The sequence below is a fragment of the Pimephales promelas genome, chromosome 1 (genome assembly GCF_988280905.1).
Source record: "Pimephales promelas chromosome 1, fPimPro1.hap1.1, whole genome shotgun sequence".
Lineage (NCBI taxonomy): Eukaryota > Metazoa > Chordata > Actinopteri > Cypriniformes > Leuciscidae > Pimephales > Pimephales promelas.
Window position 1 is genome coordinate 11,265,870 of NC_142769.1, and position 27,241 is coordinate 11,293,110.

Below are 27,241 nucleotides of genomic sequence, written 5' to 3' on the forward strand. Positions count from 1 at the left end.
AGCAGTCTCACCTAAGCTGAGCCTGATGCACCTTCTACACAGAATCCATCATTCATTCGACCCACATGGCTGCCAGAAAACCCAAAATAACTCTATTAGGAGTGCCAAGGACTGGCTGACTTGTCATTTCTCAAAGTAGTTAGCTTGAAGTCTTCAGACGCACTCAAATGCTGAGATTTCAAATGCTTTCATCTTGAGAGACATTGTCAGGATTTTTCCTCAGCAGTCTTATCAAACCTGACACAGATTGTTCCTCATTCAAATGTTAAACTCAACCACGCATTTCAGAAAGCGACTAACACAAATTAAGTTAGAAATAAAAGTAATAATTTTCTTCGGAATATTCAGCACTCTCAAAGCAAACACTTCCCTGTGGATTTGCATGTGTAATTTGCTCACCTGCCCTGCTTTTGCACAATTTACATGGACAACAATGCACAGTGTGAAACATGTGAATATCTTGAGTTTTTTGGGAGCATTCAGCAATCTCAAAGCAAACACTTCCCTGTGGATTCGCATGTGTAATTCGCTCACCTGGCCCATTTTTGCACGATTTACATGAACAACAATGCACAGTGGGAAAGATGTGAATATCTTGATTTCTGTGTGGATAGAAAATATATTCCTCTTAGTAGCTGCAATTATTATTAATTATTAAATTTTCTCAGAAAATGAGAAAGTAAACATAATTAATGGGTTATGAGAACAATTAGCTTCAGTGTTACTTGCATGAGCATTGGTCAATTTCATGATGATAATAATACCTGTTAAGAAACCATGTTAAACAAACAATCCTCTCTGATGTTAATTTAGAACAAAGGTATAAATCATCCTGTACAGTTGGTTGACAATCAAAAGGCTGCAAAGCAAAAGGTAGCAATGCTATTGAGCCGCTTCCTTTGCCAGATTGGAGATATTAATACAGTAGCAATATTTGGACAGAAAGCATAAAACAGTACACGCACAAACACACATGTTGGGTTTTTTGACTCTACATTGACAGAATGATTTTGCCGATACCGATATCAATCCGATATTATTGTTTTATTCTTAAACTAATACAAAATATAGCACTTTTCTCGATTAGCCACCTTAAATACCTCCAGTATATAGTCCACAACAACAGTTGATTATGATAGATTGCCACCCTTTATTCAAACAATACAAAAATAAAAAATATATAAATAAAAGAAAATACAGGTACTTCAGTACTTAAAGTTAGCTAGCTACCAACAGGTTTAGAGTATAAAGATAAACAACAAATCCCCAAAATATATGATCATAATCTATGACAAAAATGCTATTATAAACTAGATTAGTGAATAATACACATTGCTCTTTATATTGTTGTAAAATACATTCATGAAAAACAAGATAACAAAAACCAAGATATATTTTAGATATAGCCAAGGCTACTATAAAATTGAGACACGTTTTAAGTGTATTGCACAGCTATTTAATGAGGCAGTAACATATGATAGATAAGACAGAACCAGAAAGGCTATTAATAAGCTTTAATTGAGTCACTGCATTATGATGTGAAAGGCTCCAATACAGTGCGGCACAAAGCGCTTATGCACATCCCGAGCACAGAATGATGCGCTTGAAGCAACATGGAGTTACGGCGTGCAGCACGTCGAGTCCGCATTGAGAAGTTCAAAGCACAAAGGAAATACACATTGATGGACAGTGTATTACAGTATCTATCTATGCAATCATTTATTGTAACAGTTTTAAATTTCAGTGATTGTGCTCTTATAGTGCTCTGACTCTACTCTAGTGTTGTGATCTAACCGACAATGTCCGACACCCGGTAAAAAGTAACACGATTAAGTAACAGAAATAAAGTCCAGCAAGATAAAGTTGTTTAATGCGAAAATATAGACCTTTATCTACAGATCAACTATAATAATATTAACATTAAATGATCTTGAAGATAGTGTCATCATTGACTGTAACCGAACGCGACGCACTGTTTGAATGCTGAATGGAGAATGACTGACAGCCGCAGAGAGGGTTTATGAAAAGTTTATGTGTTCTTGAATTTAATTACTTAAATATTAATTTCTCTCTCACATAATGGCTTCAGAACACTTATATAGAGTGCACGAAAACGTTATGGTACTTTAGAACTTTTTTTGTGGGGCTTAACAATAACACATAGTAGTATACGCACAATATCAGATTTGGATTGTCCTCGTCTAATCGATACCCGATCCAGCAAAAATGGCAGTATCGGAGCCGATACCAATCCTAAGTATCGGATCGGTGCATCCCTAGTTTTTTATACATTCAAAAATTCATTTAGCAGACTTTATTTACAGTATGTTTGGTTTACCAACCACTAGATGGATTTGACGGACAGAAAGATAAACTTCCTGATCCTTCTGTTTTACAAAATCAAGATTTCCCCTTTCCCTCAAACAGAGATATCAGTTTGATTGACAGCACAAATGACCAATGGACTTGAGTTGGTTCCGTCTTTGTTGGGATGAGGATTAAAGTATGGACGGATTGCGCCATGAAAGCTACATTTAGTAAATGTGTAAATATGTGACAGAGCCACCACATCATAGAAGGAGACCAGAGCCTCCTCAAAGTCCACAAATACTCCCAGCTTCTGTGGTTTGGTGTTGAGATGCAGCAGGACTGGAGGGTCTTCAAAAGCTCCATACATGTTTTGACCACAGAGCACGATGGACCAGTATCCCTCGCTGGGTTTGTAGGAAACTTTTCCTTTCCTGTTCGCGCCTTCTCTCATCACCCCGAGTTCCCAGCCCACCTTCTTCCCTACCTCAACGACCCAGAAAGCTCTGCCCGATGTGATGCGAGGCTTTCCCAGAACTCCTCCAACCAGGTCGAACTGTTGTGGACTGCCTGGGATATCATGGGTTTTTCCAGTGTCTCTGACCACTTTGCCGTCTCCAGTCACCTCTAAGACTGGATGTGCCGTTTCTGCATCCAGAGTCACGTCCACTGAACAAAGACAAGATTCTCAGATACTTGATGTTTGAGCTTCATTTCAATTGTTAACATTAGTTAACTGCATTAACATGAACTAACAATGAACAATACTTTTAAAGTATTTATTAATCATGTTAACTTCAACATTTACTAATACATAATTTAAATCAAAAGTTGAATGGACCTGATCTGACACAAACAAACAGTTGTATTTTTTTATTAATGAACGTTAACAACAATTAATATAAACATCGCAACAAATGTATTAAACATTGTTAGTTAATGTTAGTTAAAGCATTTAAGTTAACTAATTTTACCTTATTGTAAAGTGTTACCAATTATTCCTACACATACCTGAAAAGCTGTGAATTCTTCTAATTTCTGTAATGAGAACAAATAACATCAATCATGATGACAGCCTTACATTTAAAGGACTATTTTACTTCAGCATTGAAATTTCCTAATAATTTAATCACCCCCATGTCATCCAAGATGTCTTTCTTTCTTCAGTCGAAAAGAAATTAAGATTTTTGAGGAAAACATTCCAGGATTGTTCTCCATATTTTTGGACTTCAATTGCAACCAATGGGTTGAAAGTCCAAATTGCAGATTCAATGCAGGTTCAAAGGACTCAAGGTCTCTACACAATCACAGCCGAGGAATAAGGGTCTTATCTCGAGAAACGATCTAAATTTCAGCCACTGAAATATTTATTTTTTAGCCACAAATGCTCATCTCGCAGAACTCTGCGATGCCCCGCATTACGTAATCACGTTGGAAAGGTCAGAAGTACAGCGGGAAAAAAAACTCTATAATTTTCACCTCCAAGTTCCAACATCATTGTTTTACCTTTTTTTTACTTATTCTTTGCATGTTCACTTTGTAAATATTGGATGGTACTTTCGTCTACGTTGCAATTGACCTTTCCAACGTGATTGCATTTGTGGTTAAAAAAATGACAGATCGTTTCTCTAGATAAGACCCTTATTCCATTGCTGGGATTGTGTAGAGCCCTTTGAAGCTACATTGAAACTACAATTTTTCCCCTCAACCCATTGGTTGCCATGTAAGTCCACTATTGGTGACGTGGGGGTGAGTAAATTGTCAGGAAATTTTAGTTCTGAAGTGAACAAATCCTTTAGAAGTACTGAGACAGACATGCCATTAACAGATATCTGATTGTATCCATACCTTGATACCATATTCATATGGTACATAAATGTTACTCTAAAATACATGAATTAAATACCATGACCATCATAAGCACTATCCACCTCTCTTTAACAAAATAGAAGATATGAGGTGACATTCATGACTGTACACCAATGTGAAAAAGAAGTGCTTAATTGTATTGAATGTGCACTTGTAGTGTAGGTCTACTTCAAATCTTTAAAGGGGTCCTGTTATGCATTTTCACTTTTTAGTTAGTCAGTAATGTTGCTGTTTGAGCATAAAAAAAGATCTAAAGGGACATATTTTATTTAAAGGGCACCTATTATGCAAAATTCACTTTAACATGGCATTTGAACATAAATGTGTGTTGGCAGTGTGTGTCAACCACCCTATATTGATAAAATCCCCCAAGTGTTTTTTTTTTTTTTAAATCCCCATAAATCATAAGCACTGTCTCAGAACAAGCCGTTCTCAGATTTGGGGCAATGTGATGTACTACTGACTACATGACTACTGACTGACACTGCAGTTTTAGGGTAGACTCCCTTTGAGTGACCCACAGTCCACCATTTTTTCTATGCTGGAGCAGCAGTAGACTAGAATGTCTTCTATAGTGATTGAGGTGTTTTGTTGTTGGATGTAAGAATGAACATAGCAGTCTTCATTTACTCTCATTGTTACTCGAGAATGGATCAGTACCAACAGTTTGTGACCCAGCTTACTCTCTCCGGAGTGATAGGCCTTACGTTACTGATAACGGCAGAAATTAATGTGAGAGCGTGCACTTTATGACCACTTAGGAGTCGTTTTACGGATTAGCACCCACGGAAAAGGTGTGTATTTTGTTTACTGTTAGTTGTAACACGTATTTTGTGTACTTCACTGTGTATGTTGATGATAATGAAAGGGACAGAGAGAGAGTTTATGGATAAGACTTCAATGCGCACTTTACTGTTCATTCAGCTCTTACAGTGATTCTCTGGAGTAAAACTAACACTTCATCTTTTGTGTGATGTACAATAAACTTCAATGAACCGCTCAGTATATTTTTGCCCATCATTCGGACGCGGTCCGCTACAACAGGGTTGTACTTTCAGTGGATAAAAGCAAGATGAAAAATAAGTTATAACTGTAATTATACTAGACTATACCTGTTCTATTCCCATACAGCCTATATGCTCAGTCTATTTGGGCCTTATTGTCCGACTTCGGGTCGAAATAAACACTGCTACTGAGAATTTCCCTCTGTGCCGGCAGCAACAGCCTATTTGCATTTAAAGGGATACACACTAAAACAGTACGTTTTAATGAGCCCCAAATTGTAACAAGCTTATATGTATACAGTGAAAGGAATATTCCTAAAGAGGTAGATGTGGATCAGCTGAGAGTCAGCTGATGCAAGCTTGACTAATGTGACCTGCCAGAACTGATGCTGCGCTTGATTATTATAATTACTATTATTAAGTCTGAATCATGCTTGAATTGGTTTGAAATTGACCCCATCCTTAATAGGACTGAGTAAAGCTATTATGAAGGGGATGGGCATTTCCAGAATGCACTAAGCGGTGTCACACAGAGTACACTGGGCCAATCTTGTCTACATGACCACTGCCAATCCTGGAACCCTACTACTGACCCCACCTCTCAAGTTTATTGATATAGAGTTACTTCCAGATCTACATCCACCAAGAGTGCCGGTGAACGTACTCGGTTACTAACAGAACCTTGGTTCCCCTGAGATAACGGGAACGAGTATTGCATCGATTGACGCATTGGGAAAACTCCTTTTTTAGATTACTGAAGTCTTTTAGAATCACAAACCAATCGCTGCGCAGCGGAACCTATGCTGCTAAAGCCCACCAAAATAGCAGCATGACAGCACGTCCAGCTATGCAATACTCATTCCCATTATCTCAGGGAACTTGTATATTCCCAATCGAAACAATTCACTAATATTTTGTCGCTAGATGCATTGGGAACCCAGTCCAATCGCGTCGTGGTGCGGGATGACAATCAGTCTATAGCCTTTGCCTAGGAAACTTGAATAAGTACCCAGAGAGCATCAAGGCTAAGGCAGGGCGAGGTAATCGAGAGACTAAGTGACTCAGACCATTATGTCAGAGTCACAAAGGAGGGTTCTAATGGGTCGAGCTTGTGTAGATGTTAAAGCCGAGTTAATCAGACTGGACCCGTGCTTGTAGAGCAGGGACGCCCAAGTTGTCAAATCTGGTGAAAGTGGACGGCGAGGACCAGCTAGCCGCCGCACAGATGGCGCCAATGGTCACTCCACTGGACCAAGCCCAGGATGAGGCCATGCCTCTGGTGGAGTGGGCCCTTACTAGGGCTGTCGCGGTAACCGCAATATTGTAGTACCGCGCTTCTGACAAGTCAACCGCAGAGGATTGCACGTAACCACAGCAACCGCGATATTCACTTTTTTTTTATAAGGCTATACCCTTCTTGTTTTGAACTTAATGCATGTGTATTGAATGTTAAACGAGTTCATAATGATAACAAGACTGTTTATCATGGTGTTGTGTAGCCTACAGGCTTCACACAGACAGTGAATGAGAGAGATCGGCACAGCGCGTGCAATTACCTGCGCCTGTCTTTAAAGTCATGAAAAGCTTGTCGTGTCAAAGGGAAGCAAAATATTTGTTGCATCATTTAACATTCTCTTCACGGGTATTTTCCCATAAATGCGCGTCAACAGCAGCGCTGGTCAGCATCCCACAGCACAAGGGAGCCGAAATAAAATCAGTGAGTCACGCATTGAATCAATGGGTCTCTAATAAGTGAAGCATCAACTTCAGCGTTGCCCATGCGACGCATTGCTGCTCAGCTGAGCCTTGAAAAGTTGAACATCAATGTTAAAAATAATTAACATATTGTTTCTTTACATCTCTTTTAATGAATCAGCTTTTTTCAACGTGTTCGTTGAATGAACGGTTCAATGACTCGCTCAAAGTCCGTTGTCATAACAATATGCGCGCTGAGTGAAAGTCTTTCAATGCGCATACTGTAGACGCTGTTTAGTTTCGGTTACAATGGTTACTGAAAATGTCCTCGTTTTTGTCCACATCGTAAACTTTATTTATATAGCAACAAAAACATATAAATTAAATAAATAAATGGCGGTAATACCGCATATCGCGCTATTGAGCCACTCAATATTACCGCCAGGGAAATTCCATAACCGCGACAGCCCTAGCCCTTACTCCGATGGGCCACTGAAGGCAAATCATAAGCTAGCACAATCGCATCCACTATCCAGTGGGATAGTCTTTGCTTCGTGAATGGATCCCTTTTGGTACAGCCTCTGAAGCACACAAAGGTTTTTTTTTTATCACCACAGTGGTGGTGGCTCAGTGGTGCGGTGGTTGTTTTGAAAAAACAAAACAAAAACAAAGGTAGTGTTTATTCGAACAAAAAAATGTTTATTTGAGCAATTCTGTCAAATAAACAATACACTAAAGCCTGTAAAGCATTGAAATAAATAGCAGTACATTTTTGTAACTTAAATATTATAATAAAGTTAAATCTATTTATAAAAACAACAACAACTTTCGTTTAAAATTTCCACACAAAGACGCGTGATATATATACTTGTTGTAAAAGACATGAAGAGCGAATTTTATCTTCCTCAACGGAAAGGCATTTAGGCTGTTTGATTTTGGGCTGCCAGAAAAAAAGCGAAACTAAAATCACATTACAGTACAAATAATCTTGGCACGCCTTACCATGTCTAATAACAAGCACAAACTGTGTTAAAAATAATTTGATTTTTAACAATTTGATAACAGGCCTAATTAAAAGCGAACCAAGGAAGAAACATTTATAATCCCCTTCAAAAATGGGTGACGTAAGTGTTGATTTGGGTGACGAGATTCCATGCAGGGATGAGTCAGAATTTTTTAATACTCGATTCATTGATTTAATTATAGAATATAAAATAGGTTGTGTGATTATTCTCTAAAAAATATCTGATGCAGTGGTGGTGACGTATTAATGTAACCGAGAATGTGATGCTGCCAATAACGCACATAACAGCTGCTACAAATAACTGGCAAAATGATTACAAATGTGTAAAATTTAGCAAGGAGACATTTTAAATGTTTATTAATAAACTAGTGTTTTCTGTGTCAGTGTCGTGTTGCAAAGATAAAGTTGATGATGTTGACTCGTCATCTTCGCAGTGAACGGGGATAGAGAGAAATGCACACTTGAGTTCATACAGAATAGGCCTACATAAGCAGACAGTATATGCTAGTCTCTTTCTTTTCGTTAAGAATTGTTTTGTTTAAAAGTAGACAATTCAAGCTTTCTATATTTGGAATAACTAATGGAATATTGTAAAATTCACTGATATTCAGGTGACCAGATCGCAAACCATAATTAATTGTTAAAAGCTTAAATGTATGGTCTCCCGTACAACTCTCTCATTCATCATGAATTTTTCATGGCTGTGATGTAACATTTAATTGCTAACCTAATATTTATTTTGTAAACAAAGCTTTAGGCTTCATTTGTGTCATAATATTAATGTAAAACAGCATTCACATACAAAAAAACGGTGCTACGGTGGTGGTCCGCCATCGTGGTAGTGCTGTTGTCAAGTTTACTGGCACAGCCCTACTAATAGTAATTTAAAGATGTGGTAGCATTGGATCTGGACGGGAAGGATAACTCTGAGAGCTGGAAGGGGTGTGTCGTGATTCTGCCTTCTCACACCGCGACAGGTTTGTGGATCTGCAGTGGATCAGATTTCAATTTCAAGTCGCATATATCGTAACAGCCCTAATAGATATAGGGAACTGCAGACTGCCTTTGTTCTCTTCAAGCAATAAAGTTTGTTTCTGTACCTGCCTTTGCTCTTGGGTCCTACGTTTCTCCTGACACTTTAACCATATTTCAAAGACAATAGAAGTAATTATAAAATATAGGCTACATTGCATATAAAGTTCTACTTAAGTGAGTAAAAACACTCTAAATTTCAGCTAATTGCATTTAAAATTTAAACTAAAATGCATTTTCATTTAGTAATTGCAAATAACATAGAATTAAGTGTCCGAAAACATCACATTCAGTTCATATACTTTTACAGTACATTATTTCTGTAAGAAGTAGCCTAATATTTTTAAAAGTATGCTGAAGTATATTTCTTTTTCACAAGGGCTCACAAACAGTGCAGAGCAAGTTTAAATCTTGTCCAAATACTTAACTCTATTTATCGGCAATAACAATAGGGAATGTTTGCTAATTATATCACAGCTCTCAGACATAATCACTCACCAACAGTGCAAAGTTTCTCCAGGTGAGTCTCAATCTCAGCCAATAACGCTGCCTTTATATTTCTCATTGTGCCAAAGTTTAATTCAGTGTCAATGGAAACCATCCAGTCATCTTTGAACTCAGTTGGTACAGACGGATAAGACTGAAAATGGACATATAATAGTATTATTTGGGATGCATAATAGTATTATTTGGGACATATTATAGTATTATTTTGTGTTTGTCAAATACTGTATTTCATGATTAACTGACCTGCAGGAAGAAGATGACATCTTCCTCATTCATGAAGTGATTCAAAGAGTCTATTGTCTCCTTATACTTCAGAATGTCTTTTTGTAATTGTTGTGTCTTCTCATCCATCTCCTTCTCCAAACACCTCTTTCCATCCTCCAGAGGAGCCAGCAGCACCTGCTCTGATCTCTTCACAGCCTCCATCACTGCAGCAAACACTTCCTTTATCTCCTGCTGCTCTCTTTCTATCAGAGCCTGCCAAGAGTAGAGGCACATAACACAAAATGTAAGCATATTCTTGATCTGGCAAGCTCTAAATCATTTATTTGAGTCCAGGTCAGTGTTATTATTGTTAAAGAAGGTAAATGGTAAATGGACTGCATTTATATAGCGCCTTCATAGACCTAATGGCCACCAAAGCGCTTTACATTTGCCTCACATTCACCCATTCATACACTGATTCACACACCGACGGCGGTGTCAGCCATGCAAGGCGCCATCCAGCTCGTCGGGAGCAGCTGGGGTTAGGTGTCTTGCTCATGGACACCTCGACACTTGGTCAGGTGGAACTGAGGATTGAACCACCAACCTTTTGGTTCGTAGACAACCCACATGAACAGCTGAGCCACTGCCGCCCAAGGTATCTCTTCTCTGATGACATGTTTACTGGTGTGAAGTTTTTGTTCCAGAAGCTATATCTCGCAGATATGTGTCTTTATTGCAGTTTTAAAACTTTCTAGTTATAAGTTTTAGTTTTAAGACTATCATTTTCTGCAATCGCGTTCTGTAACAAATCCGATAACACTAATTTTTTTACATTTCTTTTAAAAGTATTTTCTGGGTCAAAATGACCAAATGGAAGTGTTAATTAAGGCTGATACAAAATAAAATAGTAATATTAGATGAAAAGCAAATGGAAATCAAAAATGTTGTTTTAGCATACATATGTTTAAGTAGGGCCTACAAAATTGCTCAAACTTTCAAATTGTTTGGAATTCTTTCGGATGAATACAATCAGCTTTATATAAAAAAACATGCCTTTTCCAAGCTTTATAATTTGAATCGAAAATGCTTGGAAGAGCCAGGACATTATATATATATATATATATATATATATATATATATATAAATTTAAATTGTGGGGTAAACTATCTTAAACTGAAACAAAAGTGTATTAAATATATGTAGTAATATTTAATAAGTAATGAAAATGACAAAAGCAAAACAAAATTACTCAAATTCAAATGAAAACTAAAAATGTAAAAGTAATTCAAAATATTGATAATACTATTATACTTTTTTGTTCAAGAACACATCTGTTGTGTGTGTGTGTGTGTGATTCTTGAAAACCAGCACAGATAGGAGATAGATTTGTCCAGAACAAATACTGCCAAATGTGCATTTCTCCTTATGGACTTGTTTCTCTCTTTGTCTTGTATTCTATATGATGTAATTAGACGATTGCTACATCACAATTGACAACATATAAAAGCTAATGTACAGAAAAAAAAAGCTGGAGAGGTTTTGTGAACAGGAATCGGCTGCATGTTCAGGACTCTTTCCATAGGTCTAGGTCATTCAGTGAGTGAATTCTGGGTGTGCAAGTTTTACCAGTCCACCAGGAAATAACATAATGATCATAAAGTACTGGGCTGATAAAATAACTTATTTTAATAAACCACATATTTAGAGTTTTAGTTGCAATTTTCCTCTTAATTTCTGAAAGTTTGTGTCTGTATGCCCAAAGTCAAATATTTGTGAAACTATTCTTTGCATGATCTTTGCATTTTCTTCTTTACAAGGAATGTAAATTACAAATGTTGCCTACATTGCATTCGGTTTGCTGAACATGTTGGTGTTTGTATTGCCACTGAGCTCTTTCTCTTGTCCTTGTCCTAGTCTTCTGTTGAAAACATGATTATTCAAATTTAGTGTCTCCAATTCACCTATGTGGCTGTCACGATTTGGTCTTAGGTGTGTTCGACATTGGCGTGCAGGTGGGAAGGAGCTGCAAATGGAGACGTGAAGTCAGACACTTTCTGGTTCCCGTAGTGACCGCTCACGTGGTGTTAGCATACTTTACCACAGCTGAAGTGAAATAAATGAAGAGTTCAGATGCAAAAGCCTCTAAGTGCCATTTGAATTTTTCTTCTAGAATGATCATTTTTATCAAGATTGTATATTTAATTTCAGTGATTTCACTTAAATGGCAATGATAATTACTTATTAATTGTTATTTAAGTGAAATTACTGAACTTAAATATACAAGTTTGATAAAAATCATCATTAAAGAAGAACATTTCAAATGGCATTTAGAGGCTTTTGCATCTGAACTCTTCAAATGCAATATACATATTGCCAAATACACAGATTTTTCAGACACATTTTCATTCAATAGTTTACTACTTTACTACTTTATAGGCTACAGCAACAAGAATAAAGTTCAAGCCTACTAATGAAGTGGAGTCAACGTTTTTAATCTGTTTTATTTTGATAAACATGACACAATATAACACCACGACTACATGAAAAACTGATTTGTGAGAAACACGAAACGCATGTGATCGCTGTCATGCGGTGGATATGGCCAATGCAGCTGCTCTTGAGAAGTCGGACAAAATTTCTAACCGGCCTGCACAGCTTCAAGTCAGCCACCGATCGGTTTGCGCAGAGCTGCATGAAGTCGAACACACCTCTTGTCTTGGTCACATTTCATGTCATTGTCATGTGATACTGCCATGTTGTCATTGGTTCATTTTTAACAGGTGTTCCTTCTTGTGTGTACTGTATATAGGCCCTCATGTTTGCTATGTGTTTTTGTCAAGTTTTACTTGACCCTGTAACCACTGTTGGTAAGCGTTCATGTTTTTGTTTTCATGTTTAATCTTTGTAATAAACTGCACTTGGATTTTCTATATAACTTGCCTGCAGTGGATCCCTTACAGAAAACGTGACCAACCATGAACCCAGAAGTTCCTCTTCCAAATCTGCATCAAGGAGACCCATCGAGGATTTTGTGGCAGAGTATGGTGAACTCTCGCACTTATTGAACTTTAATGATGTGGCCCTTGAGGACATATTTAGGGTAGGTTTAAATGAACCTATTCGATCTTGTTTGCCAGGGGGAAAGATTAAATTTTTCCTGGCCCAAAACTATGCCCTTTGTTGAGCGGCTCAACTTTTACTGTGGGTTGTGCGGATGAGGAGCCCAGAGTCTCTTCACTTCATGCCTGCAAAGTCTGAGGTTCTCTATACCACTTGCCTTTAGTGGATCCATTACAGTGCCATCTCTTTGGAAACCCAAAAGAAACACAGAGCATGCAGACTCCACACAGAACAGCTATATTTCCATATCAAACTTCAATTGGTTTGTTTGTTTTGTCAACTGTTTATGCACAGTATACAATGCATGGTATCAACCATTAAAAAAACCCAGCTTGATTCATCTTTAAAAGATCATTATCTCGATTCAAACACCTATGCTATCTTATCCCTAAATGACAATTCACCTGTGGCTGTTAAACATTTGATAAGTACGATGACAATGCAACAATGCACCAGAGAGAGCAGTTGTCATATGTATGAAACAGCGTTGCATTTTTTTCAACCACACAGTATCTGTTACAATAATTCAAATTATCACAGAGTGAGTCAATATGTGATATGACAGTTCATTCGTTCAAACCAATTTTAAAAATTATTGGTTTAAAATTATCATTTTAAAATTAAAATTATTAAAATAATAAAAATTAATTAAATATTTTAAATAGAATGCAGCAATTAACATTTTACATATAGGAATATGTTATTTTGGTTACTTGTCTATTCAGAATTGTGGGAGAATCCTGATTTTAATATATATATATATATATATATATATATATATATATATATATATATTAATAACAATTGTGATTCTCAGTTTACACAATTTCTTGAATGCTGCTGTTAAATGCTCAGGTGATGCGATAAACATGACGAACTGTGTACAGCTCACTCTATGCTAATAGGGCAGAGTCTGTCAGCAGTCGTGGTTGGGGCCGAAGCATTTGTGACGTCTCACAATCTAGAATTGAGAATTTTTACTATTACAGGGGTGGTTGTGTACACACACTGCTGACTTAAATTTATGTTACAACACCATGGAAAGGGGGTTTTGCATAATAGAATCTTATATTTATATTAATAATCTTATATTAATAATCTTTAATTTAGTGAGTGGTGTCAAGTTATACATTGTATTTTTTTTTTCAATAGAGATTTGTGTTTTTTGTAGAAAGATGTATGTACCTGGCATTTATTGGCTGATTCCTTAAGCTCGTCGAGTTTGTTTTCTCTCTGATTGATCATCCTTTCCAGGTCTTCAATAGTTGTTTGCTGCACAGCCTGTACACACACACACACACACACACAGCTTTCTGAGCACATTGAATTAAACTAAAGTCAATTACAATTATATCAAAACCCAGTGTGATGGGCAACTATGGAAATCCAAATTTTGTTTAATAAGATGTAAATTCAATGATTCAACAGAATTTGTTTCTTTCTCAAGTAATTAAGCTCACCAGTTTAAGTTTTGGGTAACAATTTTACAATAAGGTTCATTAGTTAACATTAGTTAACTACATTAGTTAATATGAACTAATAATGAATAGCACATATACAGCATTTGTTAATCTTTGTTAATGTTATTTTCAACATTTACTAACACTTGATTAAAATCTTGTTAACATTAGTTAATGCACCGTGAACTAACATGAACAAACAATGAACAGCTGTATTTTCATGAACTAACATTAACAAAGATGAACAAATGCAGTAACAAATGTATTGCTCATGGTTAGTGCATGTTAGTAAATACATTAACTAATGTTAACTAATGAACCTTATTGTAAAGTGTTACCAAGTTTTGTTTATTCTTTTTGGGAAACAATTCAAACACTATCTCAAGGTTAAAAGATTAATCTGTGTAATTTCCCGAGAGCTAGATTCTTCTCACCTGTCTCCTTTCTCTCTCTATCTCCACAGGTATCACATCTCCACCCAACTTCACACATAAGGTACAGATGCAGCGCTCGTCCCGTCTGCAGAAGAGTTCCAGAGGCCTACCATGCGCATTGCATGCTCTCTGATCCAACTTCTCCATGGGATTCACCAGTTTATGAGATTTGAATCTCACCATAGACTGGTGAGGCTTCAGGTGTTGATCGCAGTATGAAAGAAGGCAGTTCAAGCAGGACTTCACAGCTCTGAACGTGAGGTGCTCATCACAGACGTCACATGGAACCACGCCTCTTTCTCCACAGAAGAGGCTCAGGTCGGGTAACTGCATCTGGTGAAATTCTCGCAGGAGGGCGTCAAGCGCTGCATTCACAGATGGCTTGGTGGACACAGGCTCCTGGCAAAGAGGGCAGTGTGGCTCGCACATGCTTATGTGCTGGTCCAGACAACGCTTGCAGAAGGTGTGCCCACATGTGGTTGAGACCGGATCTCCTAACAGGTTTTTACAGATGGGGCAATGAAGGTGGCGAGAGACATCTAAGGTTGTAGTCATTTTGATTGTCTCTCAAAACTAAGGGGAAAACAGAACAGCTACAATTAAAGAGCCCCTATCATGGATTTTTGAAAATGACTGTTCAGTGTGGAATATAGCTCTAAGGGAATGAAAACATCCTGCAAAGATTTATATCTGAAAGTGCACCGTATATCAAGTTATTGTCTTTCAAAAGAGAGAGTCGACTCTGAGTCTAAGAAATGAATTGTTTTTGAAACGAGTCATTAGCTGTTCTTACATCGTGACGTAGTTAAATATTGGCTGCGCCCAGTTACTGCGTGCGCAGACGGAAGTGTAAACTTGAAGTCAACACATTCAGATACTTCATCATAGCATCATGTCGAGAAGACGCTGTGTTCTACAATGCAAAGATAGTTCAGCCACTGTTTTCATTTACCAGGGACGAGCATGTGAAGAATCGGTGGTTAGAGTTCATATTTGCAACGATAACACAACAGTATAGCCCGATTGTGTTCTCATTTTAATGTACGAATCGTTCAAAAACATAAACAAATTCAAATGTGGATTTGCAAGGGGTTGTTCCTGAAGGAGGGTTCAATATGGATCAGCTTCCTCCTCCAAATCCAAACCTGTAAGTATTATTAATAATTGTTGCTTTTATGGGTTTTGAACGGTTTTGTAGCGTCGGGGCGCGAGGTGGGAAGGCGCAATAAGTATGTGTGTGTGTGTGTGTGTGTGTGTAAGTTACGCTCAGCGCAGTTTCTAGATCTCCAATGTCAATTTTTTTTAAATATGTGAAATGTTTGTCGCTGTTATTGGAGTTATCATAAAGAATAGAGTGTCTTCTAGTACTGCAGTGCTTTATCAATATGTTTATGCGTTATGCTAACAAACAATAACTGAATGGGTCTTTCATCTGACCAATCACCGCCAATTCAGCCCGTTCTCATCCTTTAACGTCATATAGAACGCTATATGCAAAAATGGCGATATACTACGCACATGGCACCCTTTATTGTTAATATAACACGCGAACCCAAGACGTCATAAATCCTTTTGCGTGAATATGACACGCAGACCCTACCCCACACCTAAACTTAGCCCTCACAGTGCGTGTTATATTAACGATAACGGGTGCCATGTGCGTAGTATAGATCCGTTTTTGCATATAGCGTTCTATTTGACGTTAAAGGATGAGAATACGTTGGCCGATTAGCATCACGTAAAGAAGTGGTTTGGAAAAATGAGTTGTTGTATGAATCATTTGGGAGTCGGTGAGTAAATCAGTTAAAAATACATGCATATAAGACAAATAAAGTGTTTTTTATCCTTGCATGCATGTTAAACTGTTTTTGGAAACTCCTAAAACAAAAATAGGAACATTTCAAATGCTATGATAGAAAATACCTAAAAAAAATATATATATAATAAGTTATAAGAAACCTCAAAACCCTAATTTATAAGGTTAAGGATACTCTCAGAAAAAACATACTTAAGGGTCATAAAGGGGTTATGGTACCTTAAAGGATTAGTTCACTTAAAAAAAAAAAAAAAAAAACGTTTGCTGATAATTTACTCACCCCCATGTCATTCAAGATGTCCATGTCTTTCTTTCTTCAGTCGAAAAGAAATTAAGGTTAGGTTTTTGATGAAAACATTACAGGAGTTTTCTCCATATAATTGACTTCAATGGACAGTTTCATGGTCCAAATGACAGTTTCAGTGCAGCTTCAAATGCTACCAGACGATGAACAATTGGTCATTTCAAAAATAAATAAAAAAGTTCATATGCTTGCCTTGCTCTGTTCTGTGATGGGCGTTCGTGACTCTCCTGTTCAAACTCGTTCATCAAAATGAACAAATCTTTTTCCAAGTCGTTTCATTTATTTTGTTCATTGAATGAATGAAATGACTCGAAAAAAGATTTGTTCATTTTGATGAACGAGTTTGAACAGGAGAGTTACAAACGCGCATCACAGAACAGAGCAAGGCGAGCATTTGTGCTTATAAAACTTAAACTTTTTTAATTTATTTTTGAAATGACTGATCGTTTCGCTAGATAAGATCCTTATTCATCGTCTGGTATAAAGACCTTTGAAGCTGCACTGAAACTGTCATTTGAACTTTGAAACTGTTGGAGTCCATTCAAGTCCCTTATAAGGAGAAAAATCCTGTAAGTTTTCATCAAAAACCAAAAATTTTTTATTTTGACTGAAGAAAGAAAAACATGAACATCTTTGATGACATGGGGGCGAGTAAATTATCAGCAAAAGTTTAAAAGTGAACAACTCTTTTAAGGCCATCATTAAGTGAGTCTTTCCCCTTAATTGCTTGTGTTCCTTTAGGTTATGTTATGCATTGCATAAAAGTCCTTGGTAACCATTTGTTTTTGGTTGTTCCCTGCCGGTCATCCACTTCAGGGTCTCGGACTAGGGATGGGCAACGATTAATCGCGATTAATCGCATCCAAAATAAAACACATATATTATGTTTGTGTTTACATAATATATGTGTGTGTAGTGTGTATAATTAATTTGTATATATAAATACCCACACATGCATGTATATATTTAAGAAATATGTGCATGTATATATTTTATATATATTTATTTACAATTAATATTCTATATAAATATTTGATATATCAATAACACATTTTTCATAAATATATATTTATATATATGCATGTGTGGGTATTTATATATACAAATTAATTATACACACTTCACACACATATATTATGTAAACACAAACATAATATATGTGTTTTATTTTGGATGCGATTTATCATGATTAATCATTACCCATCCCTATCTTGGACATACTTCTCGTAATGCACCAGATGCCAGTCTCAAGAGAAATATCTGGAAGCATTGGTGACTACTGCCAAATGTGTCTCAATGGGTCCTGCAGATCATAAGCTATGTTCACACTTCAATTTATGTATCTGAGTGGAATCTACGGTGGCCGAGAAGTGCAAAACAAAACCATTCCTGAAAACAAAACAAATTTATAAAGGCAATGGAAAGACTAAAAACAAATTAACAAGTTAGAAAACACAATAAAAAAATCCAAATAAAACAATAACAAATCAGAAAACATCTCGGGTTACGACTATAACCCTTGTTCCCTGAGAAAGTAACGAGACACTGCGTCGAGATTCGACACGTTGGGGACGCTCCCTAAGCGTGCGCCTCTGAAGTATGAATGAAACTATTCCAATCCTGATTGGTGTTGCGTCGTGACATAACATGTGACGGCATACCGGAAATATAAAAGTGACGCTGACACAACACATACCAGCCTCGCGATGAAGCAAGACGCTCTAAGGCATCAAGGGGTGTGGCAGACCGACGCAGTATCTCGTTCCCTTCTCAGGGAACAAGAGTTATAAGTCATAACCCGAATCTTTCCCTTTTGAGGGAACTCTACACTGCATCGAGATTCGACACATTGGGGAATGAATGCCCACTAGGCCATGCACCGAATAGGCCTGTCCCGGAGTGAAACTGTTTTAGGCACTCAGTTAGGACTAAGTACGTGTGCGCCAGGCGTACTAGGATGGTGAAGACCAGAAAATCTAATAAAAGTTCTAAAATCTAATAAAAGCCCCTTCTTAGGTGACCCAAAACACACTAATAATTGGTCTAAACTTCTCTAAGAAGAGGACCTCTCGAGGTACACACTCAAAGCTCTGATGGAGCTTCTCTTCTTCTGCCGATACATGTTGTGGAGGATAGAATGACTGAAGGACTGTAGATCGAACCGTATTATTCGGAACTTTAGGCACGTAGCCCGGACTCGGGGGCAAAAAGGCCTTAACTCTGCCAGGGGCAAACTCCAAGCAAGCTGGTGTCACTGCAAGGGCTTGGAGATCTCCCACCCTCTTAAGTGAGGTAATAGCTAAGAGAAATACCATTTTAAGCATTAAAACCTTAGGCAAAGCTGACTGTAAAGGTTTGAAGGGGGCCAGGGATAACCCTTCAATAACTATTGCCAGGTCCCAGGCAGGAACCCTGGACCTGGTTGCCGGTCTCATCCTCCAAGTACCACGGAGAAAACGAATGACCAACTGGTACCTCCCCAGAGGCCCATCACTTAAAGGCAGTGTTGTAGTCGAGACCAGCTCACTCAAATCCGAGTCGAGACTGAGACCATAGAGGGTCGAGTCTGAGTCGAGACCGAGACCAAAGACAGTTGAGTCCAAGTCGAGACCGAGACCAGAGAAGTTAGATAACCTAAGGTTGGGTCTCAAACCAGACTTAAAGATATCTTCAAGAACATATGAAATATTTGGTGGTAACAATAAAATTGGCACCATACTCAAACAGTAAACCAAATATACAATGGAATAATGTACACTGTAATGGTAAAAAGGCCACATAGTGGTGTAAAGGTAGTTTTATTATAAATATGACTTACAATTATTGCAATCGGTAAGTGCTCTCTCACAGAACATTACTGCACACAAATTCTGTGTGGCTCATATATGCAAACTGAATTATGGATAATAAGGCAGACATTTTCAATACATAGTTGAGCTAGAGGCTCCACATCACATCTGACCTGGGTCCTGCTGCATTTGCGTGCCACAAACATTATAGTCTCAAGTCATGCGCAGTTGCGCACAAAGTCAGCAATCATTGGACGTTTCAATCAAACAACAATTTAAGGAAATATTAACATACAGTAATAATCATGACATATTTTGAATGGGACTCGAGTGGACTCGGGAATAAGTACGAGTCCCGACTCCCAATATGTTCGAGTACGAGAAAATTCCGAGTCAAAATGCACACAAGTCCATGACAAGACCAGTCCATTAAAATATGGTCTCGAGACCGAGACCGAGTCCGAGTCTCGAGTGCACAAAACTGCTTAAAGGTGCATTTAAAGCCGCAATGGCAGCCACGTACACCTTAAGCGTGGAAGGGGAGAGACCCGCAGAAAGAACGATCTTGAAGAAATTCCAGAACTGAAGCCACCGGGCAGTTACCTGGATCTAACTCTTCTTCTCTACACATTCTCTACACATTGTCAAGTGACAAACACATTCCACTTGAGGCCATATAATCTCCTAGTAGATGGAGCCCTAGAGCTAAGTATGGTTTCAACCACCCCGGCTGATAGACCAGCATTCAGGTACTGAACCCCCTCAGAGGCCAGACCCACAGCTTCCACAGCTCCGGGTGAAGGTGGAAGATTGTGCCCTCTGCCTGCGACAACAGATCCCTCCTCAGAGGAATATGCCCTGGCGGAGCAAACCTCTCCCATATCAACTTCACCACGTCTGGATGAAGTCTCTATTCCCCGAGCCTCAGCCCCTGCCTCGACAGGATGTCTGCTCCCCGATTCTGAACCCCTGGAATATAACATTTCCTCTGTTGCCAAGCTCCCGGAGGAGGGGCTCTAGAGGAAACGCTCTCTCTCTGCTCTGCCCGATGCGAGGAGCTGGCTGATGGCTGAGGCTGATCTCTTTGCCCCACCCTACTCGATTTAGATTTAGCCTTACGGGGGAGGTATTGCTGGAACGCCGCAGATTGTTTCTTCGCCTCCTGGAACCTGTCGACGACCAAAGTAATGCCGTCACCGAACAGGCCAGAAGGCGAGAGCGGCGCATCCAGCAGAAATGGCCTGTCCTTTTTTTTAATACCAGACAGGTTCAGCCACAATGTCTCTCCGTGGCCACCACAGCTGCCATAGAGCGGCCAATGGCGCGGGCCGTCTCTTTTGTGGCCAGGAGGGACAGATCTGTGGCTTTCCTTAATTCTGCGGCATCTTCTGGAGTCGGCCCCTCCCCCTCATCTAAATATTTCAGGAGGTCGGCCTGATATGCCTGCAAAATAGCCTTCGAATGCAGACATGCACCAGCCCGACCTGCCATTTTCCGCCATGTAAGTCCTGCCTAGTGAAGATGTATCTCTGCAGGGCTTACTAAGCAGGGTCTTTAGGGAAGACGCCGCCTCAGGGGAGAGGTATCCCGCTAAAACTTCCTCTACTTTAGGCATCTTCCCATAGCCCATGTCCCATGCCCCCACAACATTGCTATAATCAATGGTCATCCGCCTCGATACTGAGCACGTCTACTTCCTCGGAAGCAGAGAGCTCGAGTATCGGGACCTGATCGTGGGCAGAAGAAGCCGCGGCGCAGGCTTCTGCACCACTCACATGGGCTACGGAATCATCAGATGATGAATGAGAAAGTGCCTCAGCCGTCTCATTCTCGTCTGCAAGATCCCGTTGCGAACCCCATGATCTCAATCGCCGCGCCACCTCAACGGACGCGGGACCGGAACCATGGGGAACGCGAGCCTGACTGTGCTCATCAAAGTACGCCAGCTGGGAGCGCAGCACTCTCATGGGTAGTGCTTCAAAGCTGCTCGTGCATGCTGCGCTCTCAGACAGTTCACACACAAAGCACCTGTGTCCCCACCCGTGATGTAACGAGGGCAGGGATGTACACATCTCTTGAACTGTTCGCTGCCCAAACATTATATATATAAACAAGTGACAAAGTGACAACCAACACCAAATATGACAGACAGTTTCAACACAGAGCGCTTGCTGAAGAGCGAAAGCTGGTATGTGTTGTGTCACCGTCACTTTTATACTTCCAGGTATGCCGTCACATGTTACGTCATGACGCAACACCAATCAGGATTGGAATAGTTTCATTCATACTTCAGAAGCGCACGCTTACCTCGACACAGTGTAGAAAGGGAACAACGACAAATCTGAAAACAAAATAACAAATCAGAAAACACAATGACAAATCTGAAAACACACGAGCCAGTCAGAAAAACACAATGACAAGCCAGATAGAATGGAAAAGGTATGTATTTATGGCGAATGGACTACTGACCGCTGATTGCTCAAGACATCTGTCAATCAAGACTTAAAGAAAGTACAGGAGCAGACAGTGGCAGGAGAGTCGATTCGCACTCGCATGTGTAAATATTAGAGCTGTATCGTCTACGATAATAATTGTTTGTTTTTATGATGTGCAAGGTGACATAGACCTTATTCAGAGCAGCGCAATGACGGGTATGAAAGTGAGGCTGTAAGGGATAAACTTACCGTGTTTCCAATGGCATCCGCTGTAAAAAGCTGAATAAAGCTCTTAGATATACAATTTTTCACAGTTTACATTGTCGGGAGTTTTTTGTCAACTGAAATTTCTTGGAAAGATATTTTTCCAGTGTTTCATGAGCAGAACAATCCGAAAACACATTAAATAACAGCCCATAGAAGAGATGCATGTCTATCCCTCACAGCCTCGCTTTCATTCTCATTAAAAATCAAAGATGGCGCTGCCATGAATAATGGCGTATTATCAAGTTTGTCCACAGTAAAATCTAACATTGTTCTTACTAAGAATTTTTTTGTTAACTTTACTTAATGTCCAATAATTTGTTGAAATTTCTTACTAATCTGTACTGTTTGGATGGTATGTCTTTGTTACTCAGAAAAACCTTTACTCCCTTTACCTTTACCCTTTAAAGTAAACATTACTTTACTGGTTTGACTGGTTAGCAGATATATTTGAGAATACAGATGATGCATAATTGCTGTTTACTTTATTAAAAGCATTGGTGACTTAATGGGTGTCTGATGACTTTAATGTTGAATTGGGTCTTGTGTATGGAAGTGGCAAAGTGATTGATTTAATTTGTGAGATTTTTTTGTTTGTTTTGGACCTACAACTGATGGTGGGGTTCCCATTTTCTTGTATATGGTTTACTCTATTAAGGTTTGGGGAATAGATGGTAGTGGTTTGATTGACTTTACAATTGTGGAGGTTGGAGTGAATTTGTGTTTAGTCAGTGTGCACATAGTTTCAGAGCAATTTCTATTGGATAGGATTGGGAACTCTGTTGTCTATAGACGAATCCGGCGAAACTACCGGAAGTAGGTGGGCGCCATTACTGAGCTGTTGCTGGGTAGCGTTGCGCCATTGCCTCCTATTGTTTTAGTTGCAACTTGCGTCCACTGGAATAAACAGCCCGCGATTTACGACTGTCACTAACGTTACAACGTTAGCCCTTGTATAATGTCGAGTGGGTAAACAGTTTCCGTTATAAATTGTTTCAACGGTGGCAGTAAAATTTCAATTTTGAAGAGAAAACACTGTGAATACCCCGGGTCGACTGCCCGTCTGGAGCCGTACGGTTTACACAGATTTCCTGGGCGAGTACAAGACGCGGACATTCGCATATAATAACAATTATTTAATGACATAAGTAAAAAAATATAATAAATGTGTGATATAGTGATCAGCAAAATCTCCTCTCTTTTTATTTTTTCTATTCAATTAACATGCTATGGTCATTAAATGGCTTTCCTGAGCTAAATGTAACGTTATGTGACATAATTGTTCTCCTGCTGTTATATTGACCTCTTTCCTTGGTTTAAAAACAGTAGTTGGTCGATATTGTGTATACTTTCTAGCTGTAACCTACCTTACCCATGCCTGTTGCAATGTAAAAATGAGATAAATAATGGACACAAATGAAAAACATGAAATTGTTTATTTGATTTCATTTATTTATTTATTGTTGCCAAATGGACAGATCTTTTTTAGTTTCCTCGGTAGCAAACGTTAGCCTAGCTTGCTTGCCAAGCTATTTTCATAAATAATCTGTAAGATCGTTTGTACCTTCATCTGTGACTGGAGGCCAATGTCTAACATCATCAACCCAACATGTCTGCCTGGCTGTAGCTGTCATCAAGGGTGCGTTATCACCTTATCTCCGAGGTTTGTTTACATACCGGTGCATATGTCTATGCCGGTGTAACAGCTCAGTAATGGCGTCGCCACAAGATGGCAGCCTACACAAGAACGCTCGTCGGATTCGTCTATAATGGTTACAATTTTTTCTCTCTCTCTCTCTCTTTGAATAGTTCTGATTACCCAATGTGCTCTTCCATTAGATTATCATATTGTAGGTCTATTAAGTACCTGTTATACACTTTATTAAATTAAAAAAAAAAAATTCTTCATTTTTATTTAAAATGAAATGCCTCTTCCAAATTATAAGAGATGGGTATAGGGATAAGAAATGGATGCGGAAAAGGAAGACTCATTCATTCACGTCAAAAGCTAAATCTGCTGTTTTTACTCTACACGCCACTCCACCACTTTTATTAGATTGGCTTATTTTAAAATTTTGTCTTACCAAACCAGACGGTAGGATGTTTTTAATATGATTTTTCCCCCTCAATTATAATCACACTAAATTAGCCAAATAAAGTCATTAGCCATAAAGCTTCAGTATATAACTTTTTTGGGTTAAAAATTATCCAAAATAAATTTGAGCGAGTAACCAGCCAGTGTTCAAAACAATCTGCTTGCCTTAGCTCGATTCAAGCTTGTAATAATGTTTTTAATTCCAGTGGTACCACTGGTGGATTTCCGCGTGAGATTAGAGCATGTCTTTGTGTCACATAAAGAAGGAGTCTTGCTTGTAGGTCATATTGTGTGAGGATGTTGAAGGTGGAGATTTATAGTATTTTCTCAGAACACTTGATATAATTAAACTTATCAATTTGATGGCGGATCCAGAAAGGTTAAATCGATCTGTTATGCTCTTGATATGCTATTTTGCTTTAGCTGCCAAAGTAGCCTATCATGCCAGTGACGCCACGGATCGTTGAAAGATGGCTGTGCCAGGGGGTAATCCACCAGCCGGAAACTGAACCTTCATTTGGGGGCCGCCATTGTAGCAGACCATCACCTGCTGCTAGCATTCCATTGACTCCCATTCATTTTGGCGTCACTTTGACAGCGAATAACTTTACATCGTAGGCGTTTGAAGACCCCATTTGTCTATTATTTATTTCTAAAGAAACATTTCTGTAAAAATAGGCTAACGACTGCATCATAACGGCGGGACTCTCTATCACATTAGAGAAATGACCGTATAGACAGAAGGATAAGCTTGTAGGCAGTTGTTTACTGCATATATGAGGCAATCAGGTGGACATGGAGGTAAAAGTCAAGGGAGAAGCCCATAGATAGAGAATCCATAAAAGCAACAGAACAAAATATTTCAACACAGATTTGTTTCAGATATCAATTCAGATTTACAAGTATTGGCACAGCTACTAGAAGTCTAACAACTGTCAGAATGGTTGCTCACATAACATCTACATTATCAAGCCAGGGAATGACTAAGAAGAGAATTGGGACACTCTGGTTACTTCCGGTTTCTGGACTGGCTGCAGTAAAGCGTCTCTGTCCATGCGGGGGCACTCGCCGGCAATTGCAGAATGAATGGGAGTCTATGGAGTTTCACCCCCAAAAATCCACTTTTCTCAGGATGTAATATTTTTGTCAAGTAATTTGAAAGTTGCATTCAAAAGGGTTGCACATTGAATTTTGCTACATTCATTGCGGGACACTCACAGAAAACACAATCGCAAGAAATGTGAGTGTAAATGTAATTAAGAAAAATAACATTTAAATGATAATTTTGCTACAGTTTTGCTTGAACATGTTCGTAATAACATTTCATGTTTGTAATATCATAACATTTCGGTAACAGCCTATTCATTTTGCAATCTTAAAAAGCATTAAAACCAGTATTCAATTTTCATAATAAAACTAGTGTATGAAACGGCAAATTAAATTTATATGATTGGTAAATTTATTTATCAATTTATCAATTTCAAATTTCAAATGGTATATTTATATATTTCATTTCAGTTTCCCTTTAAACCCTGGTGCCATTGATGCTGCATTTTGGCAATCCAATGGTTTTAAATTAAAAAAAAAATTAAATTTAAATTTCAACAAAAAATGCCATATCGAACTGCACATTTAATAACTTATTTTTTAGCTTACTGCTAAAATTATAAGTCTGATTGCTAAGAAAAGTAGTATTACAGCTTTCCTCCAGTGGTGGAGGAAGTACTGAATCTCAGTACTTAAGAAAAAGTACAAATATCGAGATAAATATTTACTTTAGTAAAAGTAGAAGTAACACAATGACAACCATACTTAAGTAAAAAGTAAAAAGTATCTGATTTTAAATGTACTTTAAGTATTAGAAGTAAAAGTACTTGCATAACAATTTATTCTCTTAATGTCTATTTTTTCTTGATTAATAAAACATTTAATTCTAACCTGTTCCACCTAATACTCCTATAATGATGTTTAATAATGATGGAAAAAATTGTTGTCACCATTTCTGAAACAAGCTTGCAATTAGGCAATATGCACATCATGCTTATGCTTACTATATATCTATGTTTGGCAGTAAACGCGATTCATTTATGGTGTAATTCTGAACCTCTTGGCTTGCCATAATCCTAACCAAACGTATATTACACACAGTGCGTTTCTTATGCATATAAAAACACATTTTCGCGTATAAATTGCACATAAACACACTGCGTGTGAGACGCATTTAGTGTGAGCGGGTTGATGTATCTATGGCAACCAAACGTCACTGGTGAGACAAACGTGCAACGAACGGGCGGTCAGATTACGTCAGACGATCAGAAAATGTAATGCAAATGTAACAGAAGTTGTAGAAATGTAGTGGAGTAGAAAGTAGAATAATTGCTGCAAAATGTAATGAAGTAAAAGTAAAAAAGTATGCTCTATTTATTTTACTTAAGTAAAGTAAAGATACGTGAAAAATGTACTTAAGTAAAGTAACAAAGTATTTGTACTTCGTTACATTCCACCAGCTTTCCTCAACAAGCTGCGTGATTTGAGGAATCATTCCCAAGCTGCCAAATTTTAAAACATTGCAATATTTATTGTTTTGAAAAACAACAATACGAAACCGGTGTGATTAGCAAATGTGATGGCTTAGAAAAGCAACAAGCAGCTTGATTTCAGACATTTTTCACATATCAAAGTTTAATACTTTTTTAATAGTTTTGAAAAACTTTCATGATACTTTCATTTGCAAACGCCCTAATGATCATGAGAAATAAGCAGGAATTACAATTACCTTAATCAGAAGTATGAATTCTTGATTCTTCTCTTCGGTGACTCAGTTCTGTCTGTCTCTCTCTCTCTTTCTCCTCCTATTTATGTACAGTAGAGTTTCGTTT

General features: G+C 38.2%; 1 protein-coding gene across 1 annotated transcript; it reads right to left on the reverse strand.

Moving 5' to 3' along the window:
- Nucleotides 1-1,130: 1,130 nt before the first annotated feature.
- Nucleotides 1,131-27,241, reverse strand: LOC120463511 (E3 ubiquitin-protein ligase TRIM21). Its single transcript, XM_039652687.2, has 7 exons — nt 27,139-27,241; nt 14,660-15,232; nt 13,951-14,046; nt 9,682-9,915; nt 9,430-9,571; nt 3,319-3,345; nt 1,131-2,976 (listed from the first exon to the last, which is right to left on the reverse strand). Exons 2-7 carry the CDS (start codon nt 15,212-15,214, stop codon nt 2,420-2,422), a joined length of 1,611 nt encoding a protein of 536 aa, XP_039508621.2. The 5' UTR covers nt 15,215-15,232; nt 27,139-27,241; the 3' UTR covers nt 1,131-2,419.